This window comes from Physella acuta, unplaced genomic scaffold (assembly GCF_028476545.2).
Source record: "Physella acuta isolate Inbredline_101_S28 unplaced genomic scaffold, ASM2847654v3 ptg000050l, whole genome shotgun sequence".
Lineage (NCBI taxonomy): Eukaryota > Metazoa > Mollusca > Gastropoda > Physidae > Physella > Physella acuta.
Window position 1 is genome coordinate 715,429 of NW_026731570.1, and position 18,051 is coordinate 733,479.

Consider the following 18,051-nt stretch of genomic DNA (forward strand, 5'->3'; position numbering starts at 1 on the left):
AAGGGGGAGTTGCATGTTAGGGTGATTTTGGTAGAGACTATTTTTGTATCGAGTTTAGCTTTGGGAGATTTTTAGTGTGGGAGAGTTTAGTGATGCAGAATTTAGTGTGGGAGAATTTAGTGAGGGAGAATTAAATGTGGGAGAATTTAGTGTGGGAGAATTTAGTGTGGAAGAATTAAATGTGGGAGAGTTTAGTGATGCAGAATTTAGTGTGGGAGAATTTAGTGTGGAAGAATTAAATGTGGGAGAATTTAGTGTGTGGGAATTTAGTGTGGGGGAATTTAGTGTGGGAGAATTTAGTGTGGAATAATTTAGTGTGGGAAATTTTTTTTGTGGGGAGTGTAGAGTGGGAGACTTTAGTGCGGGATAATATTGTGTGGGAGAATTAGGTGTGGGAGAAATTAATATATTATGTTGTAGTGTAGACAAAGGAAATTATTTGAGTGTTTGTGTGAATATAAATAAATCTACGTGTGATTGTGTTTACTGTGGGTAAGTTGAGTGGGGGTGTTTAGATTAGTGGGGGTGGAGGGGGGTTGTCCTTTCGGGTGTGGTTTAATCGACTTCCGGATCATATGAAAATCTGACGAATTGCGTCATTTGTATAACGGTGCTTTATTTATTTCTTCATCTAAGGCTAAATAGTAGGGTCAGTCGTTTCTTGGTTGTTTTCGCCCATTATTTGTTTGATTTGTTTTCATCTTTGTATGCTATGTTCTAGTATGAGAGTGTGGTGTGTTTGGTTTTCCGAGCCTATCTGCTCTATTTTGCTTCTGATTTGTGTCCCTCTATATTTTTATTCTTGTATTTTTGAAAGTTCCGTTTCTTTTAAGTCTATTTGTTCTTTGTTATTGTTTTTTTCCCTTAATTAAGCATACTTAGTTTCTTTTTCTAGTTTAGTTTCTATGTGGGCCCTAACGCTATTAATGCTACAAGCATATTGAATAGATAACCGCTTAATGTCTTGTTTTAAATCTTCCCAATGTTGGATTTTGTTAAATTTTGGTGATGACTGTGTGAAAATTGTATTATGTCTTTTATAGTTTTGATGTAGCGCTCGTCTAGTAATAGTGAATTATTGAATTTCCAGTATGTGTTATGTTTTTGTTTGCTTTGTGTTTGTTCGTTGTTTAAAGTTGTCAGAACTGCTGTATGGTCGCTAAACTGTAGTGTTGAGAATAGGTGTTCTACTTTGTTGATTTTCATGTTCACTGGGGCGTTAATTCTGTCTAGACGGAATCTATTTCCAGATGTGTTATTTCCATGGGTGGTTTGTATGGTGTGTGGATATTGCGCTATGTATGTGTCAACTAAATTGAAATATATTTTAATGTTGTAGACTTAGTTGGCGTGTGGTTTGTCTGCGGTTAAGCGGTTTTGAATTATGTCTTTTGGTCCTACAATGTCTAAACTGTCTTCCACGAAATTGACGTTCCCGGTTGGTTGTATCTGTTAGTTAGTAATTGTTCCAGGTTTTCACAACATTTACTGTTTTGGGGGTCTATGTGGTCCGTGTACATTGACTATGCTTAGTTTTCACCCTAGTCTGGAAGAAACACTGGCAGTCTAGCGCTTCGCACTCTTTAAATGATAAAAAAAAAGGAGTTACTCTATAAAACAAGGCGGTCAATGAGGTAGATGAAGTAGAGTTCACCTGTTTCTGTGACCTCGGTGTGTTCATTAGTATATCCTGCCTCCTTTATTTCCCTAAGTTGAGTCGTGGACCCATCAGAGGTGTTAGCATTTGTGTGCCCTACAGTCCGACCACGCCGTCAAAAAATATTGGTGGGGGGGGGGGGGGGGCACTAATTGGCATCTTACTTAATCGAAAGTTTGTTTCTATTTCTAGATCTGTTCGTACATTTTGTGTCAACGAGCGTCATGCTTGAAGTGTTCTATCTGGGCTATGCAAAGTGGCCTTTCCGTAAAAGTGGCCCAGGTTTGCCTTTCCGTAAAAGTGGCCACCCAATGTTTGCCATTCCATAAAAGTGGCCCAACGTTTGCTTTTCCATAAAAGTGGCCTAGGTGGCTTAAGTTGACCACTATGAACGTAACATCGACTCTCGTTGAAATCACGAACACGGCAAAAGACAACTCAATCAAATTGGTAAAAAGGCAGAGTGTTCAAATACCTAGTACGACGTGCAGTTAACGTACCAACTGCCTTAAGTTTGGACCAGTAAAGTTATTTTGGAACTTATAAATGACAACACTATGACTGCAATATCAAAATTAAATCAATTTTTCCGTTTTTTTTTTTTTTTTTTAAATGTATAAAATTCCACAAAACTCTTATGACAAGATCACAGAGCTCAAAATAGCTTAAAAAAAGTATTTTTATATATTTAAAAAATTACCAGAAATGTGTCTTTTATATATATATTACATTCAAAATTCTGTAAGCTATATACATGCTATATATACATATTGACCTAAAACGAATGTAATGTATCTAATCATATACAAGTTATAAATATAAATAACATAGCATAAATAGGTTTTCAATAATCTTGTTTGTAAACAATGTCACGTGGTCATACTAAAGTCGCGTGCTGGACTCTCCATTATGTTGTCTGTCTGACGTGGCCCCAGTGTCTGTCTTCTCGGTAGAGTCTGTCTGGAACCGCTTGCAGAAGAAGACTTTCTGCATGGCGCGATCATAGGGTTCTAGAGACCGTAGCGGCTGGGGTAGGAACATCCAGTCTTGGAGCTTTCTGGGCAGGCTCTGGGGACGTTTAGCCTGCAGGCATTTGATGACGCCGATGATGATGAAGAGAAGGCAGACGGGCCCGAGGACGCCGAGGAGGACGTACCAGCCCGGGATGGAGAGAGCGAAGACTAGGGCGGGGAAGAGGAAGAACATGAGGAGGATGTAGACGATGGCGAACCAGCGGTACTCGGCCGTGCAGTTGCCTAGAAATTTGGCAAGCGGGATGGGGAAGCGGAGGTAGGGGATGGGGTATAACAGGAGGATGCCGGTGATGTTGAAGAAGAGGTGGCAGAAGGCTGCTTGTAACGCGTTTCTGAGGCCGTCCGTGTTGGCTAAGGCTGAGAGAATCGCCGTGGTCGAGGTGTCGATATTTGACCCCAGGGTCAAAGGGTACATCCGGTCGAGTTCAATGACCCCGATGCCGACGAGCGGGGTGAGGGTGGAGGTGAAGATGGAGGAGCTCTGGACGATGATGGTCAACCCGGCGCCGATGATGATGGCGAGGTATCCGGTGAGGTAGCCCAGCGGTCCGGGAAAGTCCGCGTTGATGAATTTTTTGATGGTGAGAGCGATGGGGCCTTGGAGAAGGGAGTGAAGCAGTTTGACAATGGCGACCAGACACAGGCAGAGAATTGTAAGGGAGATAACCAGCACGATTGCTCCAACAGCTTTGTCGTTTAATGTGGAGTACATTCCCTTGAATAAAAACTCACCTAATTGTAAAAAAATATCATTCGTAAATTACAAACAACAGAATTGCATTAAAGTATTTAATAAGAGTTATTTGTGTAAAAAATATTTTAATTATGTATTTTATATTCATATTAAGAAAACCGGGTTTTTCTTGAAATTTACTAAATTATAAATATGTATAAAAATATGATAAATTGTTGTTTAAAGGTTTGTTTGTATTACCTAACCTCGGTGCTAAAGCTATTTTTTAATGTTAATTTCATATAGATAAATACCCAACCTTACGATATCCCTAGCAATGATATCTTTAAATGTTCATTTCATAAATATATAATTACTAAAACCTCCAGCACGACATTAGCACGAACTCAAATTTGAAATTATTAAAAGCCAGTTAAATTTGCCGTGAAATTCTTTTCAGGATAATACTTTGGTTTTTAAAAATCTTCTTTTATATTGAAATTCTGGAAGAATGAAATTTGGGGGGGGGGGATTAAACCATCCAGTCAGTTGGTGAATGATCTCATCGATTATATTGATTTTACCTGTTTGTTCGAATTGAAACTTTCAAAGTAACAGTGGTTGTTTCAGATCTTTTTCTGTAGGGGGGTAGGGGCATATAAAGATCCAGAGAGGGGAGGGGGGGGGACTATTGTCATAAACAAGTATATATTAAGAATATTCTCCATTAAACAATTTTCTATTTTGTCTGAGGGGTTGGGGCTAAGTGTGGGTTCTTGGACTTCTCCACCCACTTCACACAGGAAATGCCTGAAAGAAACTCTGCCCTTATATGGCTGAAACTAACCCCGCCCATGCCTCGCTGAGCCTTTCCACCTCCCTCATGCGACTCTGAGGCTGGCGGGCAGTGCTCTCTATAGGGGGAAAAGGTGGCCTACAACGTGTGTTTTGTGTGCGCAGCGTTCACAAAGTCTTACAATACAACATGACTGCTCGTTCAAAAACTACTGCGTGGCTGATCTTAAAAAAATCTACTGCGTGGCTGATTAAAAAAAAACAACAAATGCGTAGTTGCGTAACCGTGCATCATAAAGACACCATAGCAGTCGGGCCCTGCTCCCAGTACTCACATTCCTTGAAGCACGTCATCTTCTCCACGTCCCTCGTGTACAGCGTGCACGAGAAGTCCTCACCCACAAGCTCGTCCATGACGCTGACGTTGCTCACGGCGCAGCTGGAGAGGGAGAAGTCGTGGGAGCTGGAGCTGAAACAGCTGCTGACGCCGGAGCAGTCCAGGGTCTGGTTGAGGTCTGGTGGATATGGTGGAGTGGATAGGTGGATATAGATACGTGGATACGAACAGTCAATATGATGGAATGGGTAGGTCTAGGAATGTATAGGTGGGTGGGTATGGATGAGGGGATATGGAAGAATGGATGATATTGATATGGATGAGTGGATAGGTCTGAGATCATATGGATATGGGTGAGTGGATATGGGGGTGGTTTATGATGAGTGGTTATGCATCATATGGATATGGATGAGTGTATATTGATGAGACTATTAAGATGAGTGGATACGGACGAGTGGATAGGTCTGAGATTATATGGGTGGGTGGATATGGATCAGTGGATGGGAATAAATGTACATGGATAGTGAATATGGAGGAATTGGATATTGATGAGTGGATATGTACAATATGCTACGTATGGCTGGATATTGATGAATGTATTTGGATGTGTGGATCGGTATATGAGGATATGTATATGCTTTGATGTCGATGATACTAGAATGAGAAGAAAACTCGAATGTTTGTATTAAAGTTTCAAGTATAGTTGATGCTTAATTACGCAAAAAGAAATTAATAAGCGATGAAGCGGGATAAAAAATGAGGTACACTATCATTTTTTTGGTGTGCGTATAGCTCTTGTCAATAATGAAATCGCACAAAATATCAGACTAACCTACCCTTAATCTATCTCAAATGACCTTTAACCTGAAGCTTACCTATCCCTTACCTCCATCATACGACCTTGACCGCGATGCTTACATATAATTAACCTTCCTTAGATTATCCTGACCCGGATACTTACCCACCCTACATCAGACGACCTTGACCCCAAAGCTTACCTATCCTCGACCTACAACAGTCGACCTCTGACCTCGTGCCCTGGAAAGCGTCACAGTCGACCTGTGGGACGAGCCTCTGGATGCTCCATGTCTTGTTACTCCAGGGCGTGCTCGTGCAGTCTTGGTGCCATGTCTGGTTCCGGTCCACGCATGCGCTAAGCTGCGGACGGAAGTGTAAACTTTGGTCACGTGAGCTGTTTACAATATATGTACCTCGCGGTTCATGGGGCAAGTGGAGTAGACTTCGCCAATTTCTTTGACCTCGCAATATGAAGGGATAGTGTGGTAAGCATTATGCCTGGTCGATATTTTTCCCTAAAATAAGGTGGGTTCCCATCTAAACTGGGGGGGGGGGGGGGGTCCGAGACGTTCTACTTTCTTGAACCCGGATTCGAACTCGAGACTTTCGTGTCAGAAGTCTAGAGCTCTATCGCTATGCCGTAAAATCGAGTAAAATTTCCCTTTTCGAACATAACGGTCCAAGCGGCAAGTCAAGTAGAGTTTATTTGTTTCTGTCACCCAAAGAATTGAACCCGGATTTGAACTCAAGATTTTCCTGTTAGCAGTCGTATGCTCTACCACGCTGTCACATGAAGTCGTTAAGTCCTTACAACGATCTCTAACGTTAACGTAGTGAAATCGGGTCTATACAACTTACGCGAACCGTTTAACTTTAGAACAAAATTTAACCGAGACAGTTGAACCACAAACGTTAACCATTAAACTCAACCATCAACATCTTTCTTTCGAATCCGGGTTCAAGTCAGTAAAATGTCCCTGAGTCCACCCAACTCTGATGGGTACGTAACGCAAGTTAGGGAAATAAAGGCGGCTGGACAAAGCGCTAATCACACTATTACTTCATATGCCGAGGTCTCTGAAGCAGATGAACTCTACTTCATCTCTACCATGTGTCTTGGACACGAACAGGACAAGACGAAGATGATGTTGATGTTGTTGTTGATGATGATGATGATGATGGTGGTGGTGGTGGTGGTAATGATTATGATGATGATGATGATGATGATGATGATGGTAACGATGATGATGATGATAATAATGATAATCTTGACGCTGATGATGATGATGATGATGATAATGATGATGATGATGATTGTGATGATGGTGATGATGATGATGATGATGATGGTGATGATGGTGGTGATGATGATGATGATGATGATGATGGTGATGATTATAATGAAGATGATAGTGATGATGATGATGATGATGATGATTGTGATGATGATGATGATGATGATGATGATGATGATGATGATGATGATGATGATGATGATGATGATGATGAAGATGATAATGATGTTGATTAACTTTCTGCTGATCGTACCTCCTGACAGAAGCCAGTCTTCTGTGCATGCGTGTAGTTGGCCGCAGTCTTGAAGACCTTCGACTTTTTGGCCTCACAGCACTGTGCAGGTGTCTTCTTGTCACAGCACACCTTCATGATGGCGCGGTCGTAGTCGAAGTCAGGATCAGTGCCGTCTGCAATCTTGTTGATGGCGTTCTTGTCGATCTGAGAGTGGGGTGGAACATATTGGCACTGTTAGATTACGGTACATAAAACAGAACAAAATACTTTACAGACCAATGTTAACTCGTCCCCGTAGCGCAGGGGATAGCGCGCAGGACTTCTAATCCAGAGGTCGCGGGTTCGAATCCCGCCGCGGATGATTTTTTTTGTTGTTTTGTAGGGGGCGAGTTCGTTTGTCTCAACACGTTTAAATGTTAATGAAATAATTATATGAGTATTATGTGCAGTAATTTATCCAATGCAGGGGTAATAAATTAAATTTGATTGAACTAATATTTCCCTTACAGTAAAAGAAAATTTCTTCACGATAATGAATCAAAATTGCCACTGTTATTGTGTAGCCTGGGCAAGGGCGCATCCACAGTATATCTACAGTGTACATTCGGTGCATATACAGGGATGGTTAATGCCGTCATACACTTTTTAAAAAGTATCTATCATAACAAATTTTCTTTCCATACGAAGGATGAAGATGAAGATGACCCTTTTGACACCACTGTGGTTGGACCGTGGATGTTTAAGTGGGAGATGACCCACACAAATCGCCACACAGAGAAACTTTTACTGCGAACAACTATTCCTGCGGATAGTTCTTAAAATTTTTATATTCCTAATGTGGTATTTAACATTCATATATTATTATAACTTCCGTTGACTTGATGAGTTTCTTTTTTGCTAGTTCAGCAGAATTTCCTTAAGAAAGATATTTTATTTGCAGAGTCTTAAGATGTATCTAATACAAGCCTACAACGTTACCATGGTTTGTACATAAATGTAGGCCTATTAAAAGAAAGAAAAAAAGCATGTTTGTGTTTGTGTCTCTTATATATATATATATATATATATATACATATATATATATATATATATATATATATATATATATATATATATATATATATATATATATATATACATATATATACATATATATATATATATATATATATATATATATATATATATATATATATATATATATATATATATATATATATATATATATATATCACACCCTTCGCAACAATAAACTCCTGCCCAAGTGACGCTGGGAAAAAGCCAGAACTGTTAAAACTGTTAAATTTTTTTTTATTTTCACTAAAGGGAAGTAACGCTATCTAATCATCCTAAACATTTGATGAACCCCTTTTTTTTTGTAAAAACTCTTCATAATAATAAATGTATGTTTTATTATTTATTTTAAAAAATCTATCTAGTGTTAAAATTATGTTAAATGTTATGAATTGTTTATAATTAGTAATTTAAATACTGTTTTCTCAAGAACTAAATGCAGTAGTCTACTGTAAAGAAAAAATTTACAATTATGAGATTTACATAAAGCACAACATTCTAACAGAGGTAGCTGTCTTGAAAAAAATACAAAGAGTCTCTCGACCTAGGGGGAACATCCAAGGGCGCGGACAATCTCTTCAAATGTCGTTTTCTCGGCATTAATATTAAAGTTGGTTGATATAAGTAATTTCTAATTATTAGAATAACAGCTAACAATTACTAGGAGTTGTAATTACACTTCTTTTTTATTAATCACCAAATGTTTTTAATACCTTTTTTGGATTTTAATTTTCTATAATTTACACTGATTTGTTTACTTGATTTTGCTAAAATTTATTTTATTATTTTTTCCATTTCTTTTTATCAGTTAATTTCATAATTACCTCCCTTGAACAAAAACTCAATATTTGTTTTCTCCCTTATCAAAAAAGTTCCACGCGCGAGATATTTTGACTCAAGCAAAAGACGAGAGCAAACCGCTGTGAACTTTGTTACACCATGGTGCACTCTCGGGACTTACACTAATATTCTGTGCCAGCGTTTAGTTCCATGTGGGGTGGGGGGGGGGTGTGATGGAATCTAGTGAGGGGGAGATAAATGTTTGGGTGATTTTGGTAGAGACTATTTTTGTATCGAGTTTAGCTTTGGGAGATTTTTAGTGTGGGAGAGTTTAGTGTGGGAAAATTTAGTGTGGGAGAATTTAGTGTGTAAGAATTTAGTGTGTGGGTATTTAGCGTGGGGGAATTTAGTGTGGGAGAATTGAGTGTGGGAGAATTTAGTGTGGGACATTTTTTGTGGGGGAGTTTAGAGTGGGAGAATTTAGTGCGGGACAATTTTGTGTGGGAGAATTAGGTGTGGGAGAAATGAGTATATATATATATATATATATATATATATATATATATATATATATATATATATATATATATATATATATATATATATATACATATGTGTGCATAGGCCTACATAAGCGTATCATTTAAATATATGCCCCATACGCGTACATGTATATTTAATCACTACAGACTTAATAGTAACGATGTGTATCTATAGTCTGTTAATATTACAGTTGGATGTAGCATTGTTTTCTCTACAGTTAGCTTTTTTACGTCATTGTGTCACCCCCCCCCCCCCCCCATCCCTTCTAATAATTGACACTTTGTACGTAAAAGATTATTTAACTTTAATTAATCATTAAAGGAACTGGCAAATAGCATTTTTCTTCTGTACATCTTGCAATTTTTTGCCTTGGTGTCACCCCTACCCCGAACGCAGTCACCCGGTGCACCCCGCACCCATCGCCCGTCCTCGCTACGCCTCTGTTATTAAATAATATATTATATCATTAGCTTGTGCGCTCCTTGGTTTTATTTTATGATCGAGATTTAATTACTTTTCACCTATGTTTTAATATGCAAATATCCTGAGAGACTATTCCATGCGTCACATATTAGTGCATCAACTCGCGGCAATTCTAGTAGAGCTGTCCAGTTGTGCAGTGAAACGTGCGTGTTTCTCTGGACCTACAAATCTTCTAATTGATCTTGATTTCCGTGAAATTACCACTCCTCAAATGTTTGGTTTTCAAATCCAGCAATTTCATTTGAAGCGAATCAGCATCAATTCTAAATGGCTCAATGTTGATCTCATTTGTTTTTGTGTTGAGAGAATCTACTATGAACACCATTGAACTTGCATTTTTTTTTAAATTGCTCAAATCTCTCAAACCAAAGGAACATAATATATAATATATATTCAAACAAAAGGATAATCATGAATGTAGCTTCCGTAGTATTTCTATACTTGTACTGTAGCTTAATATCAAGTATAAAAATCATAACACAAGGCGGAAGGGGGTGGGGGGGTGGAAGGGTTCATTGGCTTTGCTTAGAGTGTTGGGCTGGGTGAAATGTTGTGACTAATGCGGTGTTTTACCTGCCAGAACGTCAAGGGATGTAACCTTCCTAGTGTATAATGTGTGTATTTTATTTGTTGTCTCCCTTTGACCAGTCTTCTTGTCCGTCGCCACATGGTTCCTAAGGTCGTGTCCTCTGTAAGTCTTTAGTACCTGTCGGTCACTGTCGTTCACCTTTTCACGGGTGTGTCTAGCCTAATGTTGAACTTTGTCACGTCCACTGTGCTTTATCCTTCGTTTGTCCTTTCTTACCATTCCGTCTCCGTCGTTATCAGATTGGTGTGTTGTGTATGTTAGGCATCATGCTGACTCGAGTTTGTAGTCTTAAAAGGAAGGGGGGGGGGGAGGGGTTGTTGGGGTGTGAACTGTGTTTGTGTATAAGGAGGGGGGAGGGTCAATGGGTATATCTTATACCAGACTTTTATTGACATTCTTAATATAATAAAGAACCATGAATAATAACATACAGGAAAATGCACCGTGTAACACACTTACACCTGTACGTTCATAACAAACATTCGTATACAAACATTTCAGCAAAGTACAAAAACGGGGAAGAGTTTTTCCCTTTAAATTGAAACAACTTCAAAAAAGAATTTTACATTTAAAATACCTTTTTCCCTTTATATTAAGGGGTAATTAATACAGGTCCTTTGTGGACAGAAGTGTGCTATTTGTACTTATACTTTTTACAAGCTTTTATTTAACTCACTTCCTCTGTCGTCAGTCTGTCTAGATGGAAACGCAGGAGTGAAAATTCGGACAGTTCTACTTGACCGATACGATTCAAAGTTAGCACGTGGGTCAAGACATGAAGACAATGCAATCTGAAACTAAATTTGACTTAATTGGATGCCTAATTAATTTTTTATGAATTAATTAAAATTTGGACCGAATTAGTAGGCATGTCTAGCCAACCACACCACACGCGTCATCACCTTCAATAGCTGCGCCATCACGTAATGGCTGCGTTCAAAAACCATTGCGCGCCTACTGAACGTGATGTTCAGTAGGCGCGCAATGGTTTTTAGTCATGTAACTCTATTGTAAATAAAACATGTAAAGTACTGAAAAAAAATTCATAAAAAACGTTTTAATAACAAGCTTTTATGTAATGATGCACTAAAAAGTAGAAAATAAATTATAGACTACTATTTAAATAACTATAAAGAAAAGCGTGGGTGTCTTCCTTAACATTAGTAAAGGTATCCAATAGATACTAAAGTGACCCACGCTTTTCTTTATAGTTATTTAAATAGTAGTCTATTATTTATTTTCTACTTTTTAGTGCATCATTACATAAAAGCTTGTTATTAAAACGTTTTTTATGAATTTTTTTACAAGCTTTTATTTAACTCACTTCCTTTGTCGTCAGTCTAGACGGAAACGCAGGAGTGAAAATTCGGACAGTTCTACTTGACCGAGACGATTCACAGTTGGCACGTGGGTCAAGACATGAAGACAATGCAATCTGAAACTAAATTTGACTTAATTGGATGCCTAATTAATTTTTTATGAATTAATAAAAATTTGGACCGAATTAGTAGGCATGTCAAGCCAACCACACCACACGCGTCATCACCTTCAATAGCTGCGCCATCACGTAATGGCTGCGTTCAAAAACCATTGCGCGCCTACTGAACGTGATGTTCAGTAGGCGCGCAATGGTTTTTAATCATGTAACTCTATTGTAAATAAAACATGTAAAGTACTGAAAAAAAAAATGCATAAAAAACGTTTTAATAACAAGCTTTTATGTAACAATGCACTAAAAAAGTAGAAAATAAATTATAGACTACTTTTTAAATAACTATAAAGAAAAGCGTGAGTGTCTTCCTTAACATTAGTAAAGGTATCCAATAGATACTAAAGTGACCCACGCTTTTCTTTATAGATATTTAAATAGTAGTCTATAATTTATTTTCTACTTTTTAGTGCATTGTTACATAAAAGCTTGTTATTAAAACGTTTTTATGATTTTTTTTTTCCTTTATAGGAAAGGGTAATCGAGGATTACAAATAAAAATATCTTCAATATCACAACATACTATAAAGCAATGCTCGTGGAGTTTTCTCGGCATTAATATTAAAGCTGGTTGATATAAGTAACTTCTAATTATCGATTAACAACTAACAATTACTATGAGTTGAAATTAACACTTTTTTTATTAATCACCAAAGGTTTTAAATACCATTTTTGTATTTTAATTTTCTATAATTTATACTTATGTTTGTTTATTGGTTTTGGCTTTAAAATATATTATTATTTTTTCCATTTCTTTTTATCATTTAATTGTATAATTATTTCCCTTGAAAAAAACTCAATATTTATTTTCTCCCTTAACATAAAAGTTCCACACGATATATTTTGACTCAAACAAAAGACGAGAGCAAACCGCTGTGAACTGTTTAGTTCAGGGGTCGCCAACCTGCGGCTCGCGAGCCGCATGCGGCTCTTTTGGTGCCAGTTGCGGCTCTTCAGCTCCATGCACAAACATTAATAATTATTTTATTTTATTTTCAAAACTCATAAAAATATTAGTCTGCAACATTCGGTAATAAACGATATAACAATAGATATAAACAATAAACATTCACTATTATATTAGAATATTTAGTTACTCCCTATCTCAATGGACTTCCCATTACATTGTCCATTCCGAATTGAAACATTCAACTTCATAGTGGATAGATATCACAAGGAAATTAAACCAGCTAAGTGTAAAACTAAAAAGAAAACCCAGCCTATGTCTTGCTTGAAGAAGTGTTTTGTTTCGAAAAAAAAAAAAAAATTTTGTTGAATACATGGTGAGCGGTAAATTACTTAATTACGAAAAATCTGAAAAAAATTATCGTTATGAAACCAATGCCACTATTCAATCACTTCAGCATTAATATAAACAAAATGAAGGGTGTTTTCACTGAGAGATTTGAGCTATTCAAGACAAATGCAAGTACTTTGACTTACATAGTAGATCATCTCAACACAAAATTCAAATGAGATTATTTCATATATTCAAAGCTATTTATTTTAAATTATATATATAGTATATTTGTTTAGGATTATATATATATATATATATATATATATATATATATATATATATATAATCCTAGACACATGTATTCTATTGATATAAAAATGTTAGTGGCTCTTTAAAAATCGGGTAATGTTGTAAATTGTAACTTTTGGCTCTTTCGGCTCAAAAGGTTGCCGACCCCTGGTTTAGTTCCATGTGGGGTGGGGGGGGGGGGGGGGGGAAGGGAGTGTGTGATGGAATCTAGTGAGGAGGGATTGAATGTTTGGATGATTTTGGTAGAGACTATTTTTTTATCGAGTTTAGCTTTAGGAGATTTTTAGTGTGGGAGAGTTTTGTGTGGTAAAATTTAGTGTGGGAGAATTTAGTGTGCGGGAATTTAGTTTGTGGGTATTTAGCGTGGGGGAATTTAGTGTGGGAGAATTGAGTGTGGGAGAATTTAGTGTGGGAGAATTTAGTGTGCGGGAATTTAGTTTGTGGTTATTTAGCGTGGGGGAATTTAGTGTGGGAGAATTGAGTGTGGGAGAATTTAGTGTGGGAATTTTTTTTTGTGGGGAAGTTTAGAGTGGGATAATTTTATGTTTAGTTGAATGTTTAGTACCGACAGGTTAGGGGTGTGTAGGCGTGTAGCTATCACGGGGTGTGGGGATACAGTAGAGTTTTATAGGTAAAAAATTGCTGTTCACATAAAAGCGTTATTAAAGTTAACAAAACAACTGTAAGTGTTAATGGAGACAAGCGAGTTTACGAGATTCCTTCCATAGTGTTGTTGACATGGAATAAAAACGTGCTTTTTAGATATAGACCGTAAAAAAAAAAAAAAATAAAAACTTAAGCCTAAAATTAATTTAGAAATTTTATATTTTTAGAATAAATGCTATAAAAGTTGCAAATCCAGAGAACTTGAAAATAATGTGTTGAGTTTAAGGCTACATTTCTATTTATTTTCATCAAGCCTAAGTTATAACCGGATGTTTCACTTTCGTAAGACAAATATTGATTGGCTGTACAGTAACTTAGTGATCGATAACTATTTGTTTACAAAACTTTGCAGATCAAGTTTTTAAATAACAATGCAAATTTAAAACCCCATGACCTAGTTTTCTTTTTTTAGCTTACAATGTGTACAATAAAATTTATGTCGGCCTATCCAATAGCAGGATGCCATTGTTTATGTCGCCATTACACGTGAAAACCAAATTGTTTTTGCTTTTTTTTAAATTTTTTATTTAGTTACCGAAAATGTTAAAAACATCAAATACGTCCAACCAGACAGACAGGATTTTACAACCATATTAATTGTAACTACGCCGTGCAAGATTTTTAAATTAATTTATGCACCTCTCAAATACCTTTGAGACTTTTCTCGCTGGCGTCCATTTGGTGATAATAAAATGAATACAAAAGGAGTAGGGGTCATTTTGTACGTTGTGGACCAAAGTACCTTACATATAAGATAATTGTAAAATAGAAACAAATGATGGATTTACAATGTTTGTAGGCTGCATAAATAAAACAATACACAAAACGCAACGAAAGTTACAAACACGTTACAACGTTTTAATAGAAATAAGCCGGGAGTGATCTCCCCTAAACTTTCTCTAATCTAATATATATATATTTTTTTTTTTCTTTTTTTTCTTTTTTTTTTTTTTTTTTTTTAAGAACTGGTAACTTTTGTATATTGTAACTTTTGGCTCTTCCTTCTCAAAAGGTTGCCGACCCCTTGTGTAGGTTGATTGTTGTTTTTTTTTTCTTTGTTTTTTTTCTCTATTTTCTTTTTTTTTTGGTCATATTTGTCAAGTTTTACAAAACGTCTAATATATGTTATATTCAATATTCCTAGATTAATCATGTCAAGTTTTACACTAAACGAAATGTATAATATTTAAGACATCGGGTGATGGTACGCCATGTGCGACTTCATGCCCTCTTCGGGGAGGTACACTTCGCATTCGCTACAGTGAAGGATGTATGCACTCTCGTGATAGTCCTGATAGTGGGCGCCTATGTCATTGTGGACTTTTTGGTTTTTGCAGATGGTGCACCGTTTAAGCTCCGCATGTATTGTGTTCTCATGGTTTCTTGTTTCCCTAATTTTTGGGAAATGTTCGGTGCAGAAGAAGCAGCTGTAAAATCTTTCCTTGCGTTTTTGTTCTTTAAATGTTTTGCCTTGTTCCGTGGGGCTATTTTTACTTTTCCTTTTCGATGGCGGGGCTTGATCTGTTTCTGCGATTGGGCATTTTTTTTCCTTGTTTTGGGATGTTGTTGGCTTTCTGATTGGGGGTTGAGCTGTGGTTGTGCTTGGGGTTGTTAGTTTTCCCGATGATGTTGGTGGTGCTATTGGTTGCTTCGGTGCGGGAGTTTTGACGACTGGTGATTTCGCTTTATTTGTTGGTTTACTTGATGTTTTGGGAGGGCTGGTTGGTTCCCTGAACGTTATTTTCGCTTCCATCGGTTCTGGGGCTGCGGTGCAGTTGTTACTGGTTCTTGTGTTGCTGGTAGTTGTAAACTGGGGGTGTTTGCGCTCGCTTGTTGGTCCGTCTGATTTGTGGGCGCTGTTGGCTGCTGCAGTGTAGATGTAGCCTTATATGGTGCTGTTATAGTTGTCGGTGAGGAAGGTTGTTGTTCCCACTCTTGATCTCTCTGGTGGTATTGACTTGTCCAATGTTGTGTTCAACCACATGATTGGCAGGCTTGTCGTCTTCCAGGTAAGGACATGAGGATGTTGATGGGTCTGTTTTTATAGTTAAACTTGATATAATGTGGTATAGTGTTCGGAGTGTCGGAGAAGATGGTGAAGCTGCGGTTGTTTGTGTATGGGATACTGTTTACTATTGGTTCTTTTTTGCTTATTATTCTGAGAGCCTTTAGCAGTGCATCGTTCTCTAGTGCTGGTGGGACCCACCTAAGTGTGCCATTGATTCTATCTTTGTGGTAGATTGAAAAATGCAGTGTGTAGGGCCCATACTGTTTGCTTGTATTATCCATCGTCGCTACGTTAAAAGCGTCAGATGAGAAGAACCACGTGTCACTTCGGCCGTAATTCATCAGCAGAATCTGTTGTGGACTTATCAGTTTTCGGATAATGTGCCCTCGAAGATTTGGATGTCCATTCGTTTGAATTGTCACTTGCATTGTTGTGTTTGGTGTTGGTTGGCTGGAGAACAGATCTGGGCTCTCTTCTTCGGGCATCTCGATTATTAGGGTAGTTGAATTCGTTGTAGCTGAAAAGGGTTGGGCCCAGGATTTTATTAAGCCACCCGAACCGTAGTCCGGGTGGCTCCTCCCCAAGTCTCTCGACCCAGGGGGAACATCCAAGGGCGCAACCCCTTTGGTGATGTTGATAATATCTGCATAGGTCAGGGGTCGGCAACCTTTTGAAGCGGAAGAGCCAAAAGTTACAATTTTCAAAATTTTCCTGGTTTTAAAGAGCCACTAACATTTTTTTTTATTTCAAATATTTTATTTTTGTATTAAGATTATTAGTATTTGTTCAAAGAGCTGGAGAGCCGCATCTTGATATCAAAAGAGCCGCATGCGGCTCGCGAGCCGCAGGTTGCCGACCCCTGGCATAGGTCATTTATTTAGGAAGATGACATGATTGGCAGTTAACTATGCGGAATATTATTAGTCTACTATATAAAGCTCAATTCTGTATGTAAAAAAAAAATATGCAGATATAAGGTTACGGTGTACCACCGACTGATGGGAGTAAACGCAATCAATCTTCTTGATATTAATATTACAGATGGTTGATACTAGTGACTACTAATTATTGGATTAACAATTAAAAATTACTATGAGTTTTAATAAAATTATGTTACCAATCGCCAAAACTTTTGAATACGTTTCTTTTAATTTAATTTTCTATAATTAATACTAACGTCTGTTTAATAGGTTTTGTTTCAGTGTATATTAATACTTTTTTATTTTCGTTTTATCGTTTGATTGTATAATTATCTCCCTTAACAAAAAAAAAATGTTTGTTTTCTCCCCTGACAAAAAAGTTCCACGCGCGAGATATTTTGACTCAAACAAAAGACGAGATCAAACCGCTGTGAACTGTGTTACACCTTAGTGCACTCTCGGGACTAACACTAATATTAATATTCTGTGTCAGTGTTTAGTTCCATGTGTGGTGGGTGGGGGGGGGGGGGAGTGTGTGATGTAATCTAGTAAGGGGGAGTTGAATGTTTGGGTGATATATATATATATATATATATATATATATATATATATATATATATATATATATATATATATATATATATATATATATATATATATATATATATATATATATATATATATATATATATATATATATATATAATTCTGTGACATTTTTATTAGTAAGAGCCATGTATGAAGGATGCATTTCTAGAAAACAACAAAGTACGGTAGCAATTTCTTTCAGTTTGAACACCCTTGTATCAAATTCAATTTATTACATTCACTGATCTGTGTTAGTTGTTTCTTTTGTAGTCCATCTTAGAGTTAAAGTTAGGCTAAATATTATTTAGCAGCACATCTGAAACACGTGTAGCATTTGAAAAATAAGATATTTATATAAAAAACGTCTACTAACTAAACGGTAAGATTAAATTTATTTCAAGAAGATGTAAGAGATAAAATATATAAAAATGTATGACATATTCAAATGCAAAAAGCACACAATAAAACCCATACGTTGTAGTTTTACTTCATGTATCAAGTCACAGAGAGACGGACAGACGTAAAAAGCCAATTAGAA

At 37.0% G+C, this 18,051-nt stretch overlaps 1 protein-coding gene and 1 non-coding gene across 2 annotated transcripts; one reads left to right on the forward strand and one right to left on the reverse strand.

Moving 5' to 3' along the window:
• Positions 1 to 2,539: 2,539 nt before the first annotated feature.
• Positions 2,540 to 10,029, reverse strand: LOC131945847 (sodium-dependent phosphate transport protein 2B-like). Its single transcript, XM_059306462.1, has 6 exons — positions 9,906 to 10,029; positions 7,508 to 7,626; positions 6,843 to 7,028; positions 5,495 to 5,654; positions 4,495 to 4,674; positions 2,540 to 3,423 (listed from the first exon to the last, which is right to left on the reverse strand). The coding sequence occupies exons 1-6, from the start codon at positions 10,027 to 10,029 to the stop codon at positions 2,540 to 2,542; spliced, it is 1,653 nt and encodes a 550-aa protein (XP_059162445.1).
• On the forward strand, positions 7,113 to 7,185 carry Trnar-ucu (transfer RNA arginine (anticodon UCU)). Its single transcript has one exon. It is a non-coding gene; the product is annotated as a tRNA-Arg (tRNA).
• Positions 10,030 to 18,051: the final 8,022 nt, after the last annotated feature.